Source organism: Bolinopsis microptera, chromosome 5, assembly GCF_026151205.1.
Source record: "Bolinopsis microptera isolate Bmic1 chromosome 5, MBARI_Bmic_1.0, whole genome shotgun sequence".
Taxonomy (NCBI): Eukaryota; Metazoa; Ctenophora; class Tentaculata; order Lobata; family Bolinopsidae; genus Bolinopsis; species Bolinopsis microptera.
The window spans coordinates 7,901,303-7,920,380 of NC_087076.1; the positions used below are offsets into that span (position 1 = coordinate 7,901,303).

Below are 19,078 nucleotides of genomic sequence, written 5' to 3' on the forward strand. Positions count from 1 at the left end.
GGTTATAAGATGTAATATAGCGTTTTCCTGACTCAATTTTAAAAGCGCTTATAAGCGCTTTATTTGCGCTTTACAAACAGCTAAATTGCACCCCAATTATAAGCGCTTATAATCGCTTATAAATGGTTCAAAAAAGCGCCTACGAATCGCTTATCAGGCCAACCGCCTATCCACCCGTTTTTGGCGCCAATCCTACTGGAAAACCGCTTTCAAATCGCTCAGCGACGCTAGTAAGCGCTTTTAAATTTAAAAAAGCGCTTTTTTTAATTACGACACCAGTTATAGTCGATTATAAGCGATTTTTTTTGAACCGTTTATAATCGTAAAAAAAGCGATTGTAAACGGTTTTTAAAAAAAAAGCGCCGAAAAAGCGCTCAATAAGCGATTATCGGCGCCGATCATAAAATATCGTTTATGGAAACTTGCCCAATTTTAGCCTGAAGATGGCGTTGACGCCGAAAATTTGCCCTTACTCCTAACTTCCTTGTTTCACTTGTCCTTGTCTCTTCCAACCGGATAATATCCAGATATCAGTATTTCAATCATGAGACTAATAAACAGCGAACTACTCCGTTATTTGATACCATGTAATTGTTACTTTTAGGTTGACTCTTCTTTGACCAAACGTATTTACATCGATACAATTAGTATAATGTAAACAAACAAAACCCCGATTTACCACGAACCCCGATTTACCGCGGATGTTTCCTTTCCCCCAAACTGCGCGGTAAATCGGGGTTTTACTGTATTTAAAAAGTTTCGATTCCGCAATAATTTCCGTTCACAAATTAGTTGGGATCATGATTCATACATATCAAATTCTGCATACATGTATATATTGATATTGTATAACTCAATCTATAGCATATAATAAGACGGGTGTACTCATCAATTAATTTGGTTTAAACACTACTTTATTTAGCTCCTTATTATATTTGAAATCCAAATTGAATATTATTTATGAGAGTCAAATTTCTGTTGATCCCACGTTTGATTACGATGTTGTCACATTGAAACGTTGGATAATTCCTTTCCTCCTTATTTTATTTTTCATAAATATCTTATCATAAATATCTTATCAGGAGCAAAGAAAAACAGTCCTGGCTGTTCAAGAACCCTAACAGGGCCGGAACACACAACCAGTGATAGCAGGAAATACAACAAGCAGTGGCGTAACAACAAAAAGAACTAGAGGGATAGAACAGGTTACCACTTCCTGCAAAGAAGAAGAATAAAAAACATTCCCCCATCTCACGTGCAGGCAGATTAAAAATCTTACTGTTATCTATATTTTGAGACCTCATGTGGCGTGTTTTTCTGCTTTTTATACTTATAATACTAAAGATTCTGCAGTCTTAACTCTTATACTTTTCAAGTAAAAATAATTGACTTCGGTAAAATTGTAATATATTGCCGACTCGCTATAAAGGTTTAAAACATGAGTGATTGTTGGTTGTAAAGTGCTAAGTATTTTTCCTTCTTAAATGGCTATATAAAAAAGCTTGTTATATTAGCCGGAGTTTAGCAGCTCTGAAACAACCTTATGATAGAGCGCACAAATACAGAGCAGCTGTTATGAACAGTAAACTAATAGCCATTTAACGGCCGTGATCATGTCGTTACGATCATACATAATAGCCGTCTCAGCTTTTTTAGCCGGTTAATTAGTTTACCGGCTTACGCAGTGGGAGATTTATAATTCGCATCGTTTTGTCGTTTTAGAACCTAGAAATAGTGCTCAAAGCTGGCTTTGTGGTTAAGTTTTGTAGTTGGAAAGTGTTTTTAATGTAGAGTGGGAGCTCTTAGGATTTATAATTGGCATCATTTAGTCGTTTCAGAACCCAGAAATAGTGCTCAAAGCTGGTTTTGTGTTTAAGTTTTGTAGTTGGAAAGTGTTTTTAATGTAGAGTACTGGGAGCTCTGAGGATTTATAATTGGCATCATTTAGCCGTCTCATAACCTAGAAATAGTGCTCAGAGCTGGTTTTGTGGTTAAGTTTTGTAGTTGGGAAGTGTTTTTAATGTAGAGTACTGGGAGATCTGAGGATTTATTATTCGCATCATTTAGCCGTCTCATAACCTAGAAATAATGCTCAGAGCTGGTTTTGTGGTTAAGTTTTGTAGTTGGAAAGTGTTTTTAATGTAGAGTACTAGGAGCTCTGAGGATTTATAATTGGCATCATTTAGCCGTCTCATAACCTAGAAATAGTGCTCAGAGCTGGTTTTGTGGTTAAGTTTTGTAGTTGGAAAGTGTTTTTAATGTAGAGTACTGGGAGCTCTGAGGATTTATTATTCGCATCATTTAGCCGTCTCATAACCTAGAAATAGTGCTCAGAGCTGGTTTTGTGGTTAAGTTTTGTAGTTGGAAAGTGTTTTTAATGTAGAGTACTGGGAGATCTGAGGATTTATTATTCGCATCATTTAGCCGTCTCATAACCTAGAAATAGTGCTCAGAGCTGGTTTTGTGGTTAAGTTTTGTAGTTGGAAAGTGTTTTTAATGTAGAGTACTGGGAGCTCTGAGGATTTATAATTGGCATCATTTAGTCGTTTCAGAACCTAGAAATAGTGCTCAGAGCTGGTTTTGTGGTTAAGTTTTGTAGTTGGAAAGTGTTTTTAATGTAGAGTACTGGGAGCTCTGAGGATTTATAATTGGCATCATTTAGCCGTCTCATAACCTAGAAATAGTGCTCAGAGCTGGTTTTGTGGTTAAGTTTTGTAGTTGGAAAGTGTTTTTAATGTAGAGTACTGGGAGCTCTGAGGATTTATAATTGGCATCATTTAGTCGTTCAGAACCTAGAAATAGTGCTCAGAGCTGGTTTTGTGGTTAAGTTTTGTAGTTGGAAAGTGTTTTTAATGTAGAGTACTGGGAGCTCTGAGGATTTATAATTGGCATCATTTAGCCGTCTCATAACCTAGAAATAGTGCTCAGAGCTGGTTTTGTGGTTAAGTTTTGTAGTTGGAAAGTGTTTTTAATGTAGAGTACTGGGAGATCTGAGGATTTATTATTCGCATCATTTAGCCGTCTCATAACCTAGAAATAGTGCTCAGAGCTGGTTTTGTGGTTAAGTTTTGTAGTTGGAAAGTGTTTTTAATGTAGAGTACTGGGAGATCTGAGGATTTATTATTCGCATCATTTAACCGTCTCATAACCTAGAAATAGTGCTCAGAGCTGGTTTTGTGGTTAAGTTTTGTAGTTGGAAAGTGTTTTTAATGTAGAGTACTGGGAGATCTGAGGATTTATTATTCGCATCATTTAGCCGTCTCATAACCTAGAAATAGTGCTCAGAGCTGGTTTTGTGGTTAAGTTTTGTAGTTGGAAAGTGTTTTTAATGTAGAGTACTGGGAGCTCTGAGGATTTATAATTGGCATCATTTAGCCGTCTCATAACCTAGAAATAGTGCTCAGAGCTGGTTTTGTGGTTAAGTTTTGTAGTTGGAAAGTGTTTTTAATGTAGAGTACTGGGAGATCTGAGGATTTATTATTCGCATCATTTAGCCGTCTCATAACCTAGAAATAGTGCTCAGAGCTGGTTTTGTGGTTAAGTTTTGTAGTTGGAAAGTGTTTTTAATGTAGAGTACTGGGAGATCTGAGGATTTATTATTCGCATCATTTAGCCGTCTCATAACCTAGAAATAGTGCTCAGAGCTGGTTTTGTGGTTAAGTTTTGTAGTTGGAAAGTGTTTTTAATGTAGAGTACTGGGAGCTCTGAGGATTTATAATTGGCATCATTTAGCCGTCTCATAACCTAGAAATAGTGCTCAGAGCTGGTTTTGTGGTTAAGTTTTGTAGTTGGAAAGTGTTTTTAATGTAGAGTACTGGGAGCTCTGAGGATTTATTATTCGCATCATTTAGCCGTCTCATAACCTAGAAATAGTGCTCAGAGCTGGTTTTGTGGTTAAGTTTTGTAGTTGGAAAGTGTTTTTAATGTAGAGTACTGGGAGATCTGAGGATTTATTATTCGCATCATTTAGCCGTCTCATAACCTAGAAATAGTGCTCAGAGCTGGTTTTGTGGTTAAGTTTTGTAGTTGGAAAGTGTTTTTAATGTAGAGTACTGGGAGCTCTGAGGATTTATAATTGGCATCATTTAGTCGTTTCAGAACCTAGAAATAGTGCTCAGAGCTGGTTTTGTGGTTAAGTTTTGTAGTTGGAAAGTGTTTTTAATGTAGAGTACTGGGAGCTCTGAGGATTTATAATTGGCATCATTTAGCCGTCTCATAACCTAGAAATAGTGCTCAGAGCTGGTTTTGTGGTTAAGTTTTGTAGTTGGAAAGTGTTTTTAATGTAGAGTACTGGGAGATCTGAGGATTTATTATTCGCATCATTTAGCCGTCTCATAACCTAGAAATAGTGCTCAGAGCTGGTTTTGTGGTTAAGTTTTGTAGTTGGAAAGTGTTTTTAATGTAGAGTACTGGGAGATCTGAGGATTTATTATTCGCATCATTTAGCCGTCTCATAACCTAGAAATAGTGCTCAGAGCTGGTTTTGTGGTTAAGTTTTGTAGTTGGAAAGTGTTTTTAATGTAGAGTACTGGGAGCTCTGAGGATTTATAATTGGCATCATTTAGCCGTCTCATAACCTAGAAATAGTGCTCAGAGCTGGTTTTGTGGTTAAGTTTTGTAGTTGGAAAGTGTTTTTAATGTAGAGTACTGGGAGCTCTGAGGATTTATTATTCGCATCATTTAGCCGTCTCATAACCTAGAAATAGTGCTCAGAGCTGGTTTTGTGGTTAAGTTTTGTAGTTGGAAAGTGTTTTTAATGTAGAGTACTGGGAGATCTGAGGATTTATTATTCGCATCATTTAGCCGTCTCATAACCTAGAAATAGTGCTCAGAGCTGGTTTTGTGGTTAAGTTTTGTAGTTGGAAAGTGTTTTTAATGTAGAGTACTGGGAGCTCTGAGGATTTATAATTGGCATCATTTAGCCGTCTCAGAACCTAGAAATAGTGCTCAGAGCTGGTTTTGTGGTTAAGTTTTGTAGTTGGAAAGTGTTTTTAATGTAGAGTACTGGGAGCTCTGAGGATTTATAATTGGCATCATTTAGCCGTCTCATAACCTAGAAATAGTGCTCAGAGCTGGTTTTGTGGTTAAGTTTTGTAGTTGGAAAGTGTTTTTAATGTAGAGTACTGGGAGATCTGAGGATTTATTATTCGCATCATTTAGCCGTCTCATAACCTAGAAATAGTGCTCAGAGCTGGTTTTGTGGTTAAGTTTTGTAGTTGGAAAGTGTTTTTAATGTAGAGTACTGGGAGCTCTGAGGATTTATTATTCGCATCATTTAGCCGTCTCATAACCTAGAAATGGTGCTCAAAGCTGGTTTAGTGGTTAAGTTTTGTAGTTGGAAAGTGTTTTTAATGTCGTGTTCGGTGTTTTATAACTCCCGACATGGCTGCACAACAGTCTCCCTTAAGAACACTTTCCACTGTTAATACAAATTATCATTTACGATCGTTGTTCTACCAATCTGCCTTAATAAATTCGTTCATGAATTCATACACTGTAAGTGTAGACTGTATTATTAGTGCCGTACATTTGATTAGCAATTTACTGGGCATGCGACTTAATTGTGCCATGATGTTGATAGTTGCCAAATTTCGGTAACAAATTAGGACTTAATTTGAGTTTACTGCACGCGCGATGAATAATTTGTGTTTATAGAGATCTGCGGCGCGTTATCAGGTTAACCAATGAAATCACGGCGTTTTCGTCACGTGACAGTCGACTGTAGAGTGATTAATTATCATCCCCGTCATTTCGAGAAGAAAGCGGCGCGCGCTACTTCGAAGAAATTTAGACGAGTAACATCCGTCAAGCTTTCTGTAAATTTGAGTGTCGTATTTATTATAAAAGAGCCAGCCAACCTCCGCATTATAATCTTTTGTGTGCCAAGTTCGTTTATAAAATTGATCCAATAATCTTAGATGAACGGTATATATATCATAGCTCATCGTTGTTAAAATCCGAATGGATGAATTAATCAAGTAATGTTCCCTTTCAACACAACTAAACAACAAACAAATGCTTGCTCACCAGTGGTGACGCAATCGTAGGGGCATGCAGTTATTTCGGATAACTCTCACCCCGATGACAGCGTCGAAAAATAATCAAATTATGCATTTGCGCCATACTGGACACATTTTATATTTAATATTCTACAGTTTATAGAAATTCGTGTTATCTACTGCAGTAAGCTTAACTGGCGAGCAGGCATCGTCCCACTCGGCCGGGACGAAAATACCGAGTCCAATCACAGAAAGTTAACCATAAACTAATGATAAATATAAGAGCTCGGACATCGACAAAAATCACACACTCCAGACGACGGGGGAAGAGAGGAAAGAAAGCTGCTGGGCTCAACAAATTTTGATAATTGTAAACAAATTTGTTCTTGTGCCCTATAATAATTTGGTATTGAGGTATGACCCTGTACTGTGCGTGATGGTGAAAGTGAAAGTGAATGTGAATCTATAATGCGAACGAAATGAGTTGTGGCCAAACGATTCTTCAATTTTAAAATAACAAAGTCAAAGGACTCTGTTTTAAAACACAAGCTCATTCTTATCGAAGTTTAATTCTGTCCATTCTAATTCTCCGTACCTGGACTGTATCTTGAGTAGCTCACTTTTCAGTGTTACTTTAACTAAGTTTGTTGACTTAGTAAAGCTTATCAAACTGTCAATTTTTCGACAGTCGTTCCACATTTTTGTTGATTGATAAATGAAAGAGGAGGATGGGTTCGGGGTGATGAACTGGTCTGAACGTCTTTGTGATGGTGATCTGTGGAGTAAAGATAGGAGTGAGATTGGAGATTCTAATCTGACAATTTTGAACAGTTCTAATAGACATGTGTATTTGTACAGGTTGTGGACGGTAAGAAGGCCGTTCTTGTTAAACAACGGCTTTGTATGCTCTTTTTCAAAGAACTCCCTTCCTAGGATTTGTTCATCTATACAACGTGTTCTGGCACATGTTCTAAACTTATCTAGATATGCTTCAAGGTCACCAAATAGTATTCTGATACATTTTTTCTGAGTGATGAAGATAGGTTGAAGCATATTGTTACTCGACCCACCCCATACCGATATTCCAAATCTTAGGTGAGACTCAAATAACGTGTGGTACAATTCTTTATGGTGTTTTTTCGGGATAACATGTCGTATTGATTGACAGGCTGAGCGCGGCCCAGTAAAATAAACCCTGCGCTTGTCTATTGTAAATGGACTAGTGTGACGCTTACAGCCGCATCTACAGCTAGATTTTGCCAACAATATATGGCTGTGTGTGCAGCGGCGGGCTGTGAAGTATATGGTCGAATTTAAAATTTGAATTTATCAATGAATATTTTGTGTTCTCCAACGAGCGGGATCATCAATAATTAGGTCTGATCGTTATCTTCTAACAAAGCCGCAGTCAAGGTTTGGTGAACGGTCGTTTAAAGCACTTAAGGGATATAAGTCAAAGAGCAACATCATGTAGTGGACATCTTGAGAAATGAGTAATAGGTATTAGGTAGCATGTAAGGTTGCTCCTTCATGTCACCATTTCACTTTCACACAGACATCGAACGCTGTATTATAATAAATAAATAATAAATACAACATTTATAAACCGCCTTATAGCTAAATCATATAACTCGATATAATTTAATCCTGGAGATAAACTCCAGTGCTTTCTAAAGCGGCTCTTACATTAACTGAGCTTAGCTTAATTGAAAATTAGACATGACAAGTTCATTTTACCTATGTAAATGCAAAATCAATCAAATGCTAGAGAAAAGAAGTATGTTTTAAGTTTGGTCTTGAAAGATGTAACTGACTCAGCTGATCTTATGTCGTATGGCAAGGAATTAAATACTTTAACTGCACAGTGACTAAAAGCTTTCTCTGTGTTTACATAGTGACATAATGCAGCTGTCATTTGGAATTAAATACTTTAACTGCACAGTGACTAAAAGCTTTCTCTGTGTTTACATATCTGTTGGTGATTATCCTATTCTAGCTGACGTCCTAATATCACATCTGCTCTGGGCTGACGATCTTGTCCTACTTGCCCTAAGTCCCAAGGCCTTGCAAGACAATATAAACATCCTATTCGACTTCTGTAACTCTATGGGCCTTGAAGTAAATATTAAAAAAACCAAGATTCTCATATTCTGCCCTCCTAAAAGAAAACAATCCTATGAAACATTCATTTTGGGAGGCCAGCCCATCCAACACACCGAAAAATACTGCTATCTTGGCATTATATTCCACAGAAATGGATCTTTTTCAGCAGCAAATACTGAACTGAGGGCCAAGGCTCTCCGTGCTCTCTATGGCCTCAAAGGCAATATCGTCAAAGATGCCCTCTCTCACCGTTCTCTAAACATTCTATTTGACTCTCTAATAAAACCGATACTGCTCTATGGCTGCCAAATCTTATGTCCTCACTCAAAAACCATGAGATACCTCTCCAAAACAGATAGCAAAGCCAACCCCCAGCATACTCTAAGGTACATCTCACAAGACCACTATGAAAGATTCCACCTTAAGTTTATCAAGTGGTCCTTGTCTGTCCATTCAAAAGCATCAAATATAGGCTGCTGGGGCGAAAGTGGGCGCCACCCCCTCTTCTTTGAAGCCTGCAAACTTGCAATAGATTTCTATACTCGCCTTGAAAGCACTGAAAATGAACTTCTCTCCGCTGCATTTCATAAGCAGATTATGCTGGGCCTTCCTTGGTACACCAACATCTCTAATCTTCTCACCAAATATAACTTCCCCCACTCATCCTCTTCAAAATCCAAGCTCTCTACCCAAATCAGTCACAACATGAGGGAAGAATTTGTGGATACCTGGAAATCTGCCAAGGCATCCTCACCTAAATTAGAATTCTACAATCAAATTAAACATGATTTTGAACCAGAAACATACTTAGGAGTGGTTAAGATCCCCGATGCTAGGAAAAGCTTAACAAGGTTTCGTATTAGCTGCCACAATCTTTACATTGAGAGGGGCCGTTACGAAACCCCCCTAGTACCAAGAGAACATCGATGGTGCACTTTTTGCTTTTTCAGCAAGGGGCTTAAGCCTATTGAGGACGAAATTCATGTTCTAACTGACTGTTTACTCTACTCCTCAGTTAGAGAAAAATTTAACTTCCATCCCAAAAATATTACTGACCTAGCCGGTTTGCTATCCGATAAAACACTAGACCCTACAAAATTTACTGCCACAGCAAGAGCAATCCATTCAATTCTCTCTGTGAACGAAAATTTTACAGCCTACTATAAGAGCCCAGATTTCCACTCAAATACTGGCCAATGCATAATGCTATAGGACCTCAAAAATAGTATTATATTAAACATTTCTATTTTATCCCTACACATCTGTAAATAACTAGAATTGTGTAACCTTAAATTATTTCAGAATTATAACTATTGTGAATTCAATAAAATAATTATCACTTTTGTATCCTTGTATCCTTGTATCCTTGTATCCATAGTGACATAATGCAGCTGTCATTTAAAAACAATCCCCTTCAACAAATTTAATCCAGTGTTCTCGGCCCACAGGTTCCTCCCATTAAAAAATTTTTGATTTTGGTAAATGTGTGCTGACTCCACCACCTATGTATTTAGCCTAATATTTAGTGTTTTACAGGTAGACATTGACTTAGGTAGGTATTTTTCTCTTAAGGTAGATATTAAGAATTTGGTAAATTTCTTAATTGTATGACTATTTCCATTGTTGAGACGTTTTAAATATTTGATTTAAGAGGTTTTTTTTATAGGACTGGTTCACAGTGTGAACAGATTCCAGATTTATATATTTTTTAAGTGATATTTAATAAATGATTAAAAGAACCAATTTTAAAGTTGCCATAGTAAAGCCTTTAGGTCCAAAAATATACCCATTATGCTCACTTAAAAACAACTCTAAATCAGTAGGCTGTCACTCTATTAATGCACCACACCGCTTCCTCCACTGCACTAAAAGTTATACAATAAATTCTACAATCCTAATTTTGTATCGTGATGGAGACCGGTGTCCATACAAAACATTTACTAGGTTGCCGTTTGGTGTGAGCAATAGCGAACAGCACGCACACTCCTTTGCCCCGTCAACCTATATCTAATCTATTTAAAGAGTGACAACCATACTACACATTGAATTAGGATTCCTTTAAATATCAAATTGATTTTTTGTAAACTTGTTTACTCTGTAATAAATGGCATAAAATTGAATTTTGTTTAACTGAATTTTTGTTTAACTGAATTTTTGTTTAACTGAGTTAGGAGAGGGCGGAAAACTAAGGTAAAATAATCATTGGAGGACTTCGCCGCTTCGACGCGCCGCGCAAACTAGCAGAGCAACGATCTCGACGGATTGACGTCGTCAATCAAAAATAATCATTATCAAGACGTACATTTTTAAAACTTTGCTGCCTAGGAGATATTAACTCTTTTTAGTAAGTAGAAGATGACGATCAGACCTCATGATAGAAATTGCGGTCTGTTTGGACTGAGAGAGTTCATACTTTTGCACCAATTTACGTTAGCCGTAGGAACGTGTTACACTAGTAATTATAAAATATCATGAGCGACCCTTGGATTTTTAGTGCTATGATAAATTTTCTGATAAAGCCTTAAATTCTATTTGTATCTTTCTTGATAATTGCTTTGAGGTCTCCTAGATTTGTTTATGTAAATTTTGTTTATATATCCTGTCATCACTCCTGGAGTAATGGATATTATATGTTTATTGCAATAAATATAATAATCAATAAATTATAATAGAAACTTGTCTTCTTTTCAGCTCACTCTTCTGAAACCTCTTCCTCTACATTCTCAGCCTCATCATCAACTTCATCATCTTCATCATCAACATCATCACCCCTGTCTTCATTGTTGGTGGTGTGTGCAAGATTTAGGTCCAGTTCGTCAACAGGTATTACTTTCTCATAATACCGTCCTCTGTGTCCTCTTACTGCAATCAAAACTGTCTTAAGTAGCTCAAACTGCAAACGACGTCTTAGATTTGCCATAATGAGGCTTTTGTCCTGGCTGGTCTTGGCTGCCAGAAGTGTTGCTACTCGTTTAAGGAACATGGTAGCCTGTGGGCCCATACCTCCGGTGGTCGAGAATACAAGGCCATTACAGGTTCCTTTTTCAATCTGTACACAGCGGTCTCCATATTTTCTTTCTTTCTCTCTCTCATGCTTGCTGTACATCTTTGCTGGGGTGTTGTAATTAGCGTTGGATTTGGCTCCGGGGTGTAAAACCCTAATATCAAAAAATGCCATCTCCATTGGTGACCTCAAACCTCTAGCTGCTATGTCGAGCCTACAACAACGTAATGTATGTAAATTTTGTAGATATTTCACTGTACTGTTATATTTTGTATACAATTTATTTTGTTTAATTTTAATATTTATATTTTTAAATATGCAACCTACCAAAACCAATTGTGCCTTCTCCGGGATCTTTCTTCTCGCATTTGCAAGAGTTGTCTTCTATGGTGTAAAAGGAGGTCAGGATCTGTTCACATTAAGCTCCAATATCGCTATTTGTTGACCATCAGCCTTTACTAAAGGTAAGTTTATAAGGAGTGGAGGCCGACAGTCAGTTTGGGATGCAGGGCCAAGTGGGAAAAAACCTCAAGGCCCCCTCCTGTTGGTTTTGGCAGATACTTTAGTAATGAAATATGAAAATAGCTAGTAGTGTACTACAACAGAGGCGGCTCGTGGGAGGTGGCTGGCAGTTTTGTTGGGTGTCCAATCGACGGACTGGGGAGGGGAGTGGGTGGGGGGATTTGGGGCCGGCCCAAGCTCCCTCCAAACTACCGATTTCATTACACACAGGGCCTCATGTATGTAATGTGTCACACTTCACAGGCGACAGCAAAAAAACAAAAACTTACAATATGGGTGAAACAAGACACCACACGTGTACGATCTCAGCCGCGCAGTATCATAACCGTCGAGAGTTCAAATTGGACGAGCAAATCATGTCCTGATTACCTGTAGTGGGATGCGCTTGATGTGCTTTGTACCGTTTACAATTCACTATGTGTTAAAACTGCGCGGCTTAGTCGTCCAACATAGGATTGGACAACCAACAACACAAAATTTCACAAAGATCATGCGTGCGCTTTCATTCGAACGTTTGAGTGAATAAAGAGTATTATATTGCGATAAGATATATTTCCGAACACTATTTCTAATCACTATTTCTATTTTTAAGCACCAGCCACCAGATGGGTGTCCACGGACGCCCTCAATAGCCGCCTCTGTACTACAAGATAGTAACAATAACCATTAAGTAATAAAATATCATTGACAGCAATAATAAAGTAGACATTATTATATTATTTTTATTTAAAATGTAACGATACAATTCCAGTGAGACAACATGGCTCTACACGGACCTGATGACCCTACTCTCTGGATCACTCGTAGGTTAGGTTACTGGGAGAATCAGCTGTTTGGAAACCTGGATCACACCTCGAACTGTAATATTGTAATGAACATGTGCATCTAGTCGGATCACATTGACCCTGCTAAGCTTGAGGAAGCAGTCAGGGCTCTCATTTACAATCAGCCTAACTTTAGAGCAGATGTGAGGAAGGGAGAAGATGGAGTCATATGCTTTACTCCTGCCACTGATTTCTCTGATGTGTTTGAGTTCATTGACCAAAGTGGAGATACGGGAGGGATTACAGGTTACACCGGCTGCTGGGAGCTCTCAGAGAAGTTAGTCAACACACCCTTCTCCTGTGGATCGGGGGCTCAACTCCACAAAACCTACCTTGTAAAGAGACCTGACTGCTATATGCTGCTTAACCGATACCACCACGGCATTGGTGACGGGACCACAGGGTTCCGCATAATCAACGAGATACTGAGGCAATATGATCTGTTGGTCTCTGGGAAGGCAGTGGATCTGTCACCAGCTGCAGTGCTGATATCAGGCGAGGACATGTCCAAGTTTGTGAAGAACGACGAGCTAGTTGAGAAGATGATTGATGCTAGAATGGAACGAGCCAAGGTTCAGGAGATGCTCATGCCGCTCAACCGTGAAGAACTGGCGGCATCTCAGGCAGGCAACCCTTGGATTAATAAAACTCTGCATGCAATAGGAACTGTAGAGGGTCTGACCAAGTTGAAAGCCCTGTGCAAGAGATCAGGGGTGACTGTTGGTTGCTGCAGCTTTGTTCTACGTGGTAGCTGCAGTTCACATTAAGAGAAAAGGAGGAGAGTTTCCCGAAGAGGGGGTTCCAAAATTGTACACCGATGTTGTTGCTAACCTCAGGAGCCGGGTAGATCCAGATCCCGGGGATGAGAGCTTTATGCTCTGCATTGCTGAGGTTGAAACAAGTGAGAAGATAACCAAAGAAACCACGCTCTTGGAGACAGCTAAAAAGATCAGCCACCAGCTCAAATCTTGTATCGAGGAGAAGAGGTTTCCTTTGTTTGCGAAGTACAAAGAAGGAGTGGAGACAGGGACACACTCCGAGTACTTCAACTCTCACCCAGAAGGAACCTACTGCGAGTTCCTGCCGAGTAACCAGGTAGGGTTCAAGTACCCCACCAAATACAGCTGGGGTGAGATGACTTCAACCCATACGGTGGGATCTTACTGGTGTCCTTTTTCAAACCAAGTGGTGCTGTATCACAGTGTTAACGGGGCCTTAAACTACACAACTTGCTGCTGTGACGGAGACAATAATTGCAAAGATGCCCAGGAAGTCCAGGATTTGTTTGTTTCCGTCATGGAAAATGCAGATAGGGTGAACGAAAATACTCGAGTTATGGACATTGTCAATTTTTAAAATGAAGTCAATTATCGGGTAAATTTCTGTAGTGGTTGTACAGCAATACTAAGGCAATGGGACTACTGCGGGAAGTTAATTATAATAATAATAATAACTAGAAATTTATACAAGTTTTTAATAAATGCTAAATATTAATATAAATATATGTATATTATACATACTACAACGGAAGTAGGTTTGCTCTGAGCCAGGTAGCGACAGCTTCAAGACATGGGCAATGAAAATACCTTTATTTCGACTTCTTATTGGTGTCATTACTCGAGGACTTGTTGTATTGAGGTGGGAAGAGTGATTAAGGCTATCTGAGGATGAGGTGTACCTGGTATGACATCAGTTTTCCTATGAGATATAGTTGTTTATTGCTCTGAATATTCTGGTGTTTGGGCATATGTTTTAACCCCTTCCGATTTCACGTCTGTGTGAGCTATATTAATTTACCGTTTCTCCTTATCATTTTATACTTTTATACTTGAGTGTGCATGTCAGTTATATTTCACTTGTTTTTATAACTTAAGATATTTGCCAGATGTTATGGGCTGGTTTTTATATATTTTTAAAGATTTTTAATTTTAACAATCACTAATTTCCTCTGGGTTAAACTTTTACATCCTTCTTAAATTATTAGTTTGTTTGGCGGGAGATTGTTATATCATTATTTATAACAATGCTCTTATTTAGGACAGGATGTCAAGTTTCGTTTCCACCTAGTGGTGAGTTTGTATGCTTTCGAGTACTATGTTTTAGAGTACTATTAGCCGTTTTATAAATCCCGTTTTATGATGTATTCTTGACTATTGAGCAATGAATATTGGATTATGTATTTCTAATACGTTTTCTATTTCAGATTGTTATAACTGTCATTTGGTCGTTTTATTGCATTAAACAGGGGTCTGTTGCTTTGATATTTATTATTTTATGATTTCGTATATACTTTGGGAGTTGCATTCTGTGGGCACGGTGATAAGACCTCCCTCTTAAAGTAGGAGGCCAGAAACCGTTGACCAGAACAGAGAGAGAGAGAGAGATGGAAAGGTTTATTTTTATGTTTAACTAGTGTCAAAAAAGCCACTGTTTTCTAGTGTTTTTCATACAAATTTATTAACATTGTAAATAAGCTCGGGTTATAAATGGAACATTATGTTCATTAGGTCCATTAGCACCTTGGTGATCAATTAACTCGCTTAGGAAAGTTGTCCGTCATGGCTATACCTGATACAGAAGTTGAGAGGCAAATCCAGCAGATGATTCAATTTATTGACCACGAGGCAGATGAGAAGGAGGTCGAAATTCTTGCCAAGGTTCGTTTAAATATTTAATTATCCCATGTACATTAACTACTAGCAAAGTGCAGAAAATTGCTTAACTGGATTTTATAAACTACTCCAAAGTTGTTCAATTTTGATTGATTCTGATAATAATTTGATGATGTAAATAAAAAATAATGCACAATTTTTGAAGGCTGATGAGGAGTTCAACATTGAGAAGGGCAGATTAGTCGAACAGGAAAAGCAAAAGATACGATCTTTTTACGAGAAGAAAGAAAAGAATGCTGAACTCCAGAAGAAAATGTAGGTTAAAATGTTTAATTTGTATTTTGTAACATCAATTCCTTGATGCTAAGATTTGATGATATACTTCATTTTAAAAGTTTGTACGTCAACCACTGGTTCACATATATTAAGTTAAGTTTTGGTAGAATTCAATGGAACATGCAACTGATCTCAATTGTCAGTCATAGATACCTTTACAACCATGATATCCTTAAAATATTTGTTACTTGTATAAACACTACTAGCATAATATTGATTGGTTAAGAAGTAGGCATCTTCACGGCCATCACGCAATCTGCGGAACACCTCCTTGACTGCACCAGTCTATTATCGAGTTAGAGTTTTCTGCACTGTATCCAGGAGTAGGGGGTTTGTCTGGAAGGGTGTCTAGGAAGTTTCCAAGAGATGTCTTGAAGCTTGTCAAAGTCCTTTGAGTATTGACAATTTTGGGGAGAACATTCCAGAGTCTTCCAGCTCTCACTGCGAATGAGTGGTCGTAGGTGGAGCGTGCAGCAGCTGATGCTTTTTTTGTGAGAGAAGGGAGTATAACTTTAACTCCCAGTCTGGCATTTTCTCTGAACTGTACATCTAGGTCATTTGGACATATACCCTGGAGAACTTTCCACAGATGTATGATGGTGTAGCGTTCTCGGCGTCTTTGCAGTGATGTAAGTTTCGGTTCCTTCAGTCTATTCCAATATTCGGTGTCTCTGAGCCCTAGAATTCGTCTAGTGAACTGGCGTTGTATGCTCTCGATAGACTGGATATCATAGATCTTGTTTGGATTCCAAAGCGGGCAGCAGTACTCCACTCTAGACCTTGTCCTGTCTTTGAATACTCCAAGAACCCAAGATGCCATCTGACGAATGATATTACGTAATATGTAACGAACCCTAAGTTACACTGTTGAAAATGATTCATCTTGAAACTTTCTTTCAGACAGCTTAGCAATCTGCAGAACCAGGCCCGTCTGAAGCTGCTCAAACAGAGAGAAGATCATCTCGACGTGAGTAGAACATTCTAGAACATTCTAGAACACCACACCTCGTGTCCTCGTGATCAGATACAATATACCTCGTGATACATCTTAATCTATCTATCCACAATCTTCTTTACTTCTCTTATATATTATAAGATAATGAATCCATTGTCAAACCTAGTAGATTTCAACTGAACAAATCTAGAATCTGAAAATTTATCGAGAGAAATTCGATCTTCGTGTAGCTGATATTACCTTGATTCTCTGTAACCTCCTGGTTCTTAATTCTTTGTGTTGCCCCATCTCAAATTATGTTTATTTCATAGCTGTCACATGTTCATTGTTAAAGTTCAGTAGTAAAACACAGTTTTCTCTTGCAGGAAGTTGTGGTAAACACAACAGAAAAGCTGCGGTCCATGACCAGCGACATTGGCAAATACCAGAACATGTTGCAAGGGCTCATTACTCAAGGATTGTGCCAGCTTCTCGAACCCAACGTTCTCATCCAGTGCAGACAGAAAGATCTGCAGCTGGTTAAGGTTTCTTATCTTATCTTCATTTTACATTTTAAGCTGATTTCAAATTATGTTCGCAAATGGTTTGATTTAGGTCACATTTTATTGCCTGCCTCCACTTAAAATCATGTTGCTAATATGTATAATACGCATTTAATTGTGATTCTTTTCATTCCAAATTGTAACAGGAAGTATTGGATAAAGCATTGAAACGATACACAGAACTCAGCAAACTAGATGTTGTTATTAAAGTGGACGAAAAGACTTTCCTTGCCTCCGACATGTGGGTGACAAGGGTTCATTTATCTTTTGTCACATAACTGAACGGAATGTTTATACATAGTACACCCCGTTAATATGTTAGAATGACACAGAAAGGCTCGTACACTACTTATGTGTGTCCAATGTTTTCGTGTGTGGGACACGTCCAAAGAATTAACTCTTGTACTAGCCGGAAATAGTTCGCGTTTGCATACAAATTTGCGCGGCTTTAAAGTCAGCGCACAACAAAAACACGTACGTACAGTGCACTATACTACTTGCACTAGCTGGATCGAACATTTTACTTAACGCGCCGATTACAGAGCCGGTGGAGTTCAATTGTCTGCACGAGACGGAAAACTGCTGGTAACGAATACTTTGGAGGCTAGACTCGACCAAATAGTCAAACAGGTGAGTAATTTAATTTTTATTACTGTTTTATATGAGAAATAATGGGAAGTAAGGACTTTCAGTCGAATACAGTCAACGTAGACAGAATATTATGTTACCTAAATAAATATGCAGTTCACAGATAGAGCTGGATATTGTTTGTTGTTTAATGTTTCTGTGGGATCGATGATCTAAATATTCAATATCAGTATAACAAATAACTTTCAGAAAATCCCTGAGGTCCGAACAATGCTGTATGGCAACAATCCGAACCGACGATTCTTCGACTAGATGCACCCCTACAAATGGACGAACTGAAAACTTTTTACATTGGGACATTGAATTAGACATTGACTGATATCTGTGAAGTTGCTAAGTATTCGCTGAATTAAGATTGATTACGTATGAGAAGATTTAGACTATCATGTTTTAGACCTTTCGCAGTTTCTCTGGGACCATGTGAATTGGTTATGATATGGAACAGTTATCGATAGTGGTGGTCTGCAGGCAGACACAGCATTTGTGAATTGTTAATTATACCTTGATTAGATTTGATGTTATTCCAGTAATTCAATTTTATACAAGCATGTCCCTCTTGTTGTACATAAGGTTATGACAAATCAAACAAGCTGTGTAATTTCACGACGTTTAAATATATATCCTCAAAGTCACATGACTCATAAAATAACAGTGCAATAAACGCTATTAAACAAAAGTCGCAGGTATCTAGATAAGATAAAGGTAAAAGACTATCTGAGAGTAAAGGCCCGTAAAAATAACAAAAACACGTTATAAAATCTAAAATACTCTCTAATGTTCCACGAGAAATCCGCCCCAAACAATAAACTCAGAAGGTATAACTGAGTGATAACTTATACAGGAAGGTATGTAAATGGTTAAGATAGAGTACTTAAATGTGTTAGGTCCATTAAAATGAATCTGCCGAAAATAAAATAAAAATTAGTAAATTAAATCAATTTTTTTGAAATGTTGGCTGCATCATGTTCAACAGTAAAAAAATAAATTTTACGCGACTAAACTTAATAATATCAGTAGTCAATGACTAGATAGGGTTATTGAAAATACAAAGAATAAAATGGCGTCTGGACTTGGGACCAGCTCATAGTACATTTCATTAATGCCCTCTACTCTAAAAACCATTCTGCTAGCTCAAATTATTTGTTATATTGTAGTGTTGAAAGTATTAAAACTCAAAACTATTAAATATATCTCACAAATTCAAAATCTAAAGTAAATACAATCGAAAATCGCTCAAAGTTATGGATATCGCATTCTTAAACTGTAAATTTCGTTAATTTTCAAAACTAACCATTTCAAAAAAAATTGCACACGCTTAAACGTCTTTACATTTCCAATTACATACTATTGTGTTTAAATTAAAATCAAATATAATCTACTTTAATAACCATTTACCGTTCCGGAGTCAAATATACATCGAAAAGTAATACCATAAAAACTTCGTAATAATAATGATAATAGTAAGTAATAACATAATAATCATCATCATCCATATTTTCTCTAAATCTACTCATAACAACATCGCGTTAACTC

At 37.7% G+C, this 19,078-nt stretch overlaps 1 protein-coding gene across 1 annotated transcript in view; it reads left to right on the forward strand.

Moving 5' to 3' along the window:
• LOC134816006 (V-type proton ATPase subunit E-like) overlaps positions 1–18,090 on the forward strand; it is a 48,817-nt gene extending 30,727 nt beyond the window's left edge. Inside the window, exons 2-8 of the mRNA XM_063824663.1 lie at positions 14,995–15,109; positions 15,270–15,379; positions 16,301–16,367; positions 16,721–16,879; positions 17,044–17,138; positions 17,440–17,527; positions 17,735–18,090. Of these exons, the coding sequence (XP_063680733.1) occupies positions 15,011–15,109; positions 15,270–15,379; positions 16,301–16,367; positions 16,721–16,879; positions 17,044–17,138; positions 17,440–17,527; positions 17,735–17,797 (681 nt within the window). The 5' untranslated portion in view covers positions 14,995–15,010 and the 3' untranslated portion in view covers positions 17,798–18,090. The remainder of the gene's footprint in view (positions 1–14,994; positions 15,110–15,269; positions 15,380–16,300; positions 16,368–16,720; positions 16,880–17,043; positions 17,139–17,439; positions 17,528–17,734) is intronic.
• Positions 18,091–19,078: the final 988 nt, after the last annotated feature.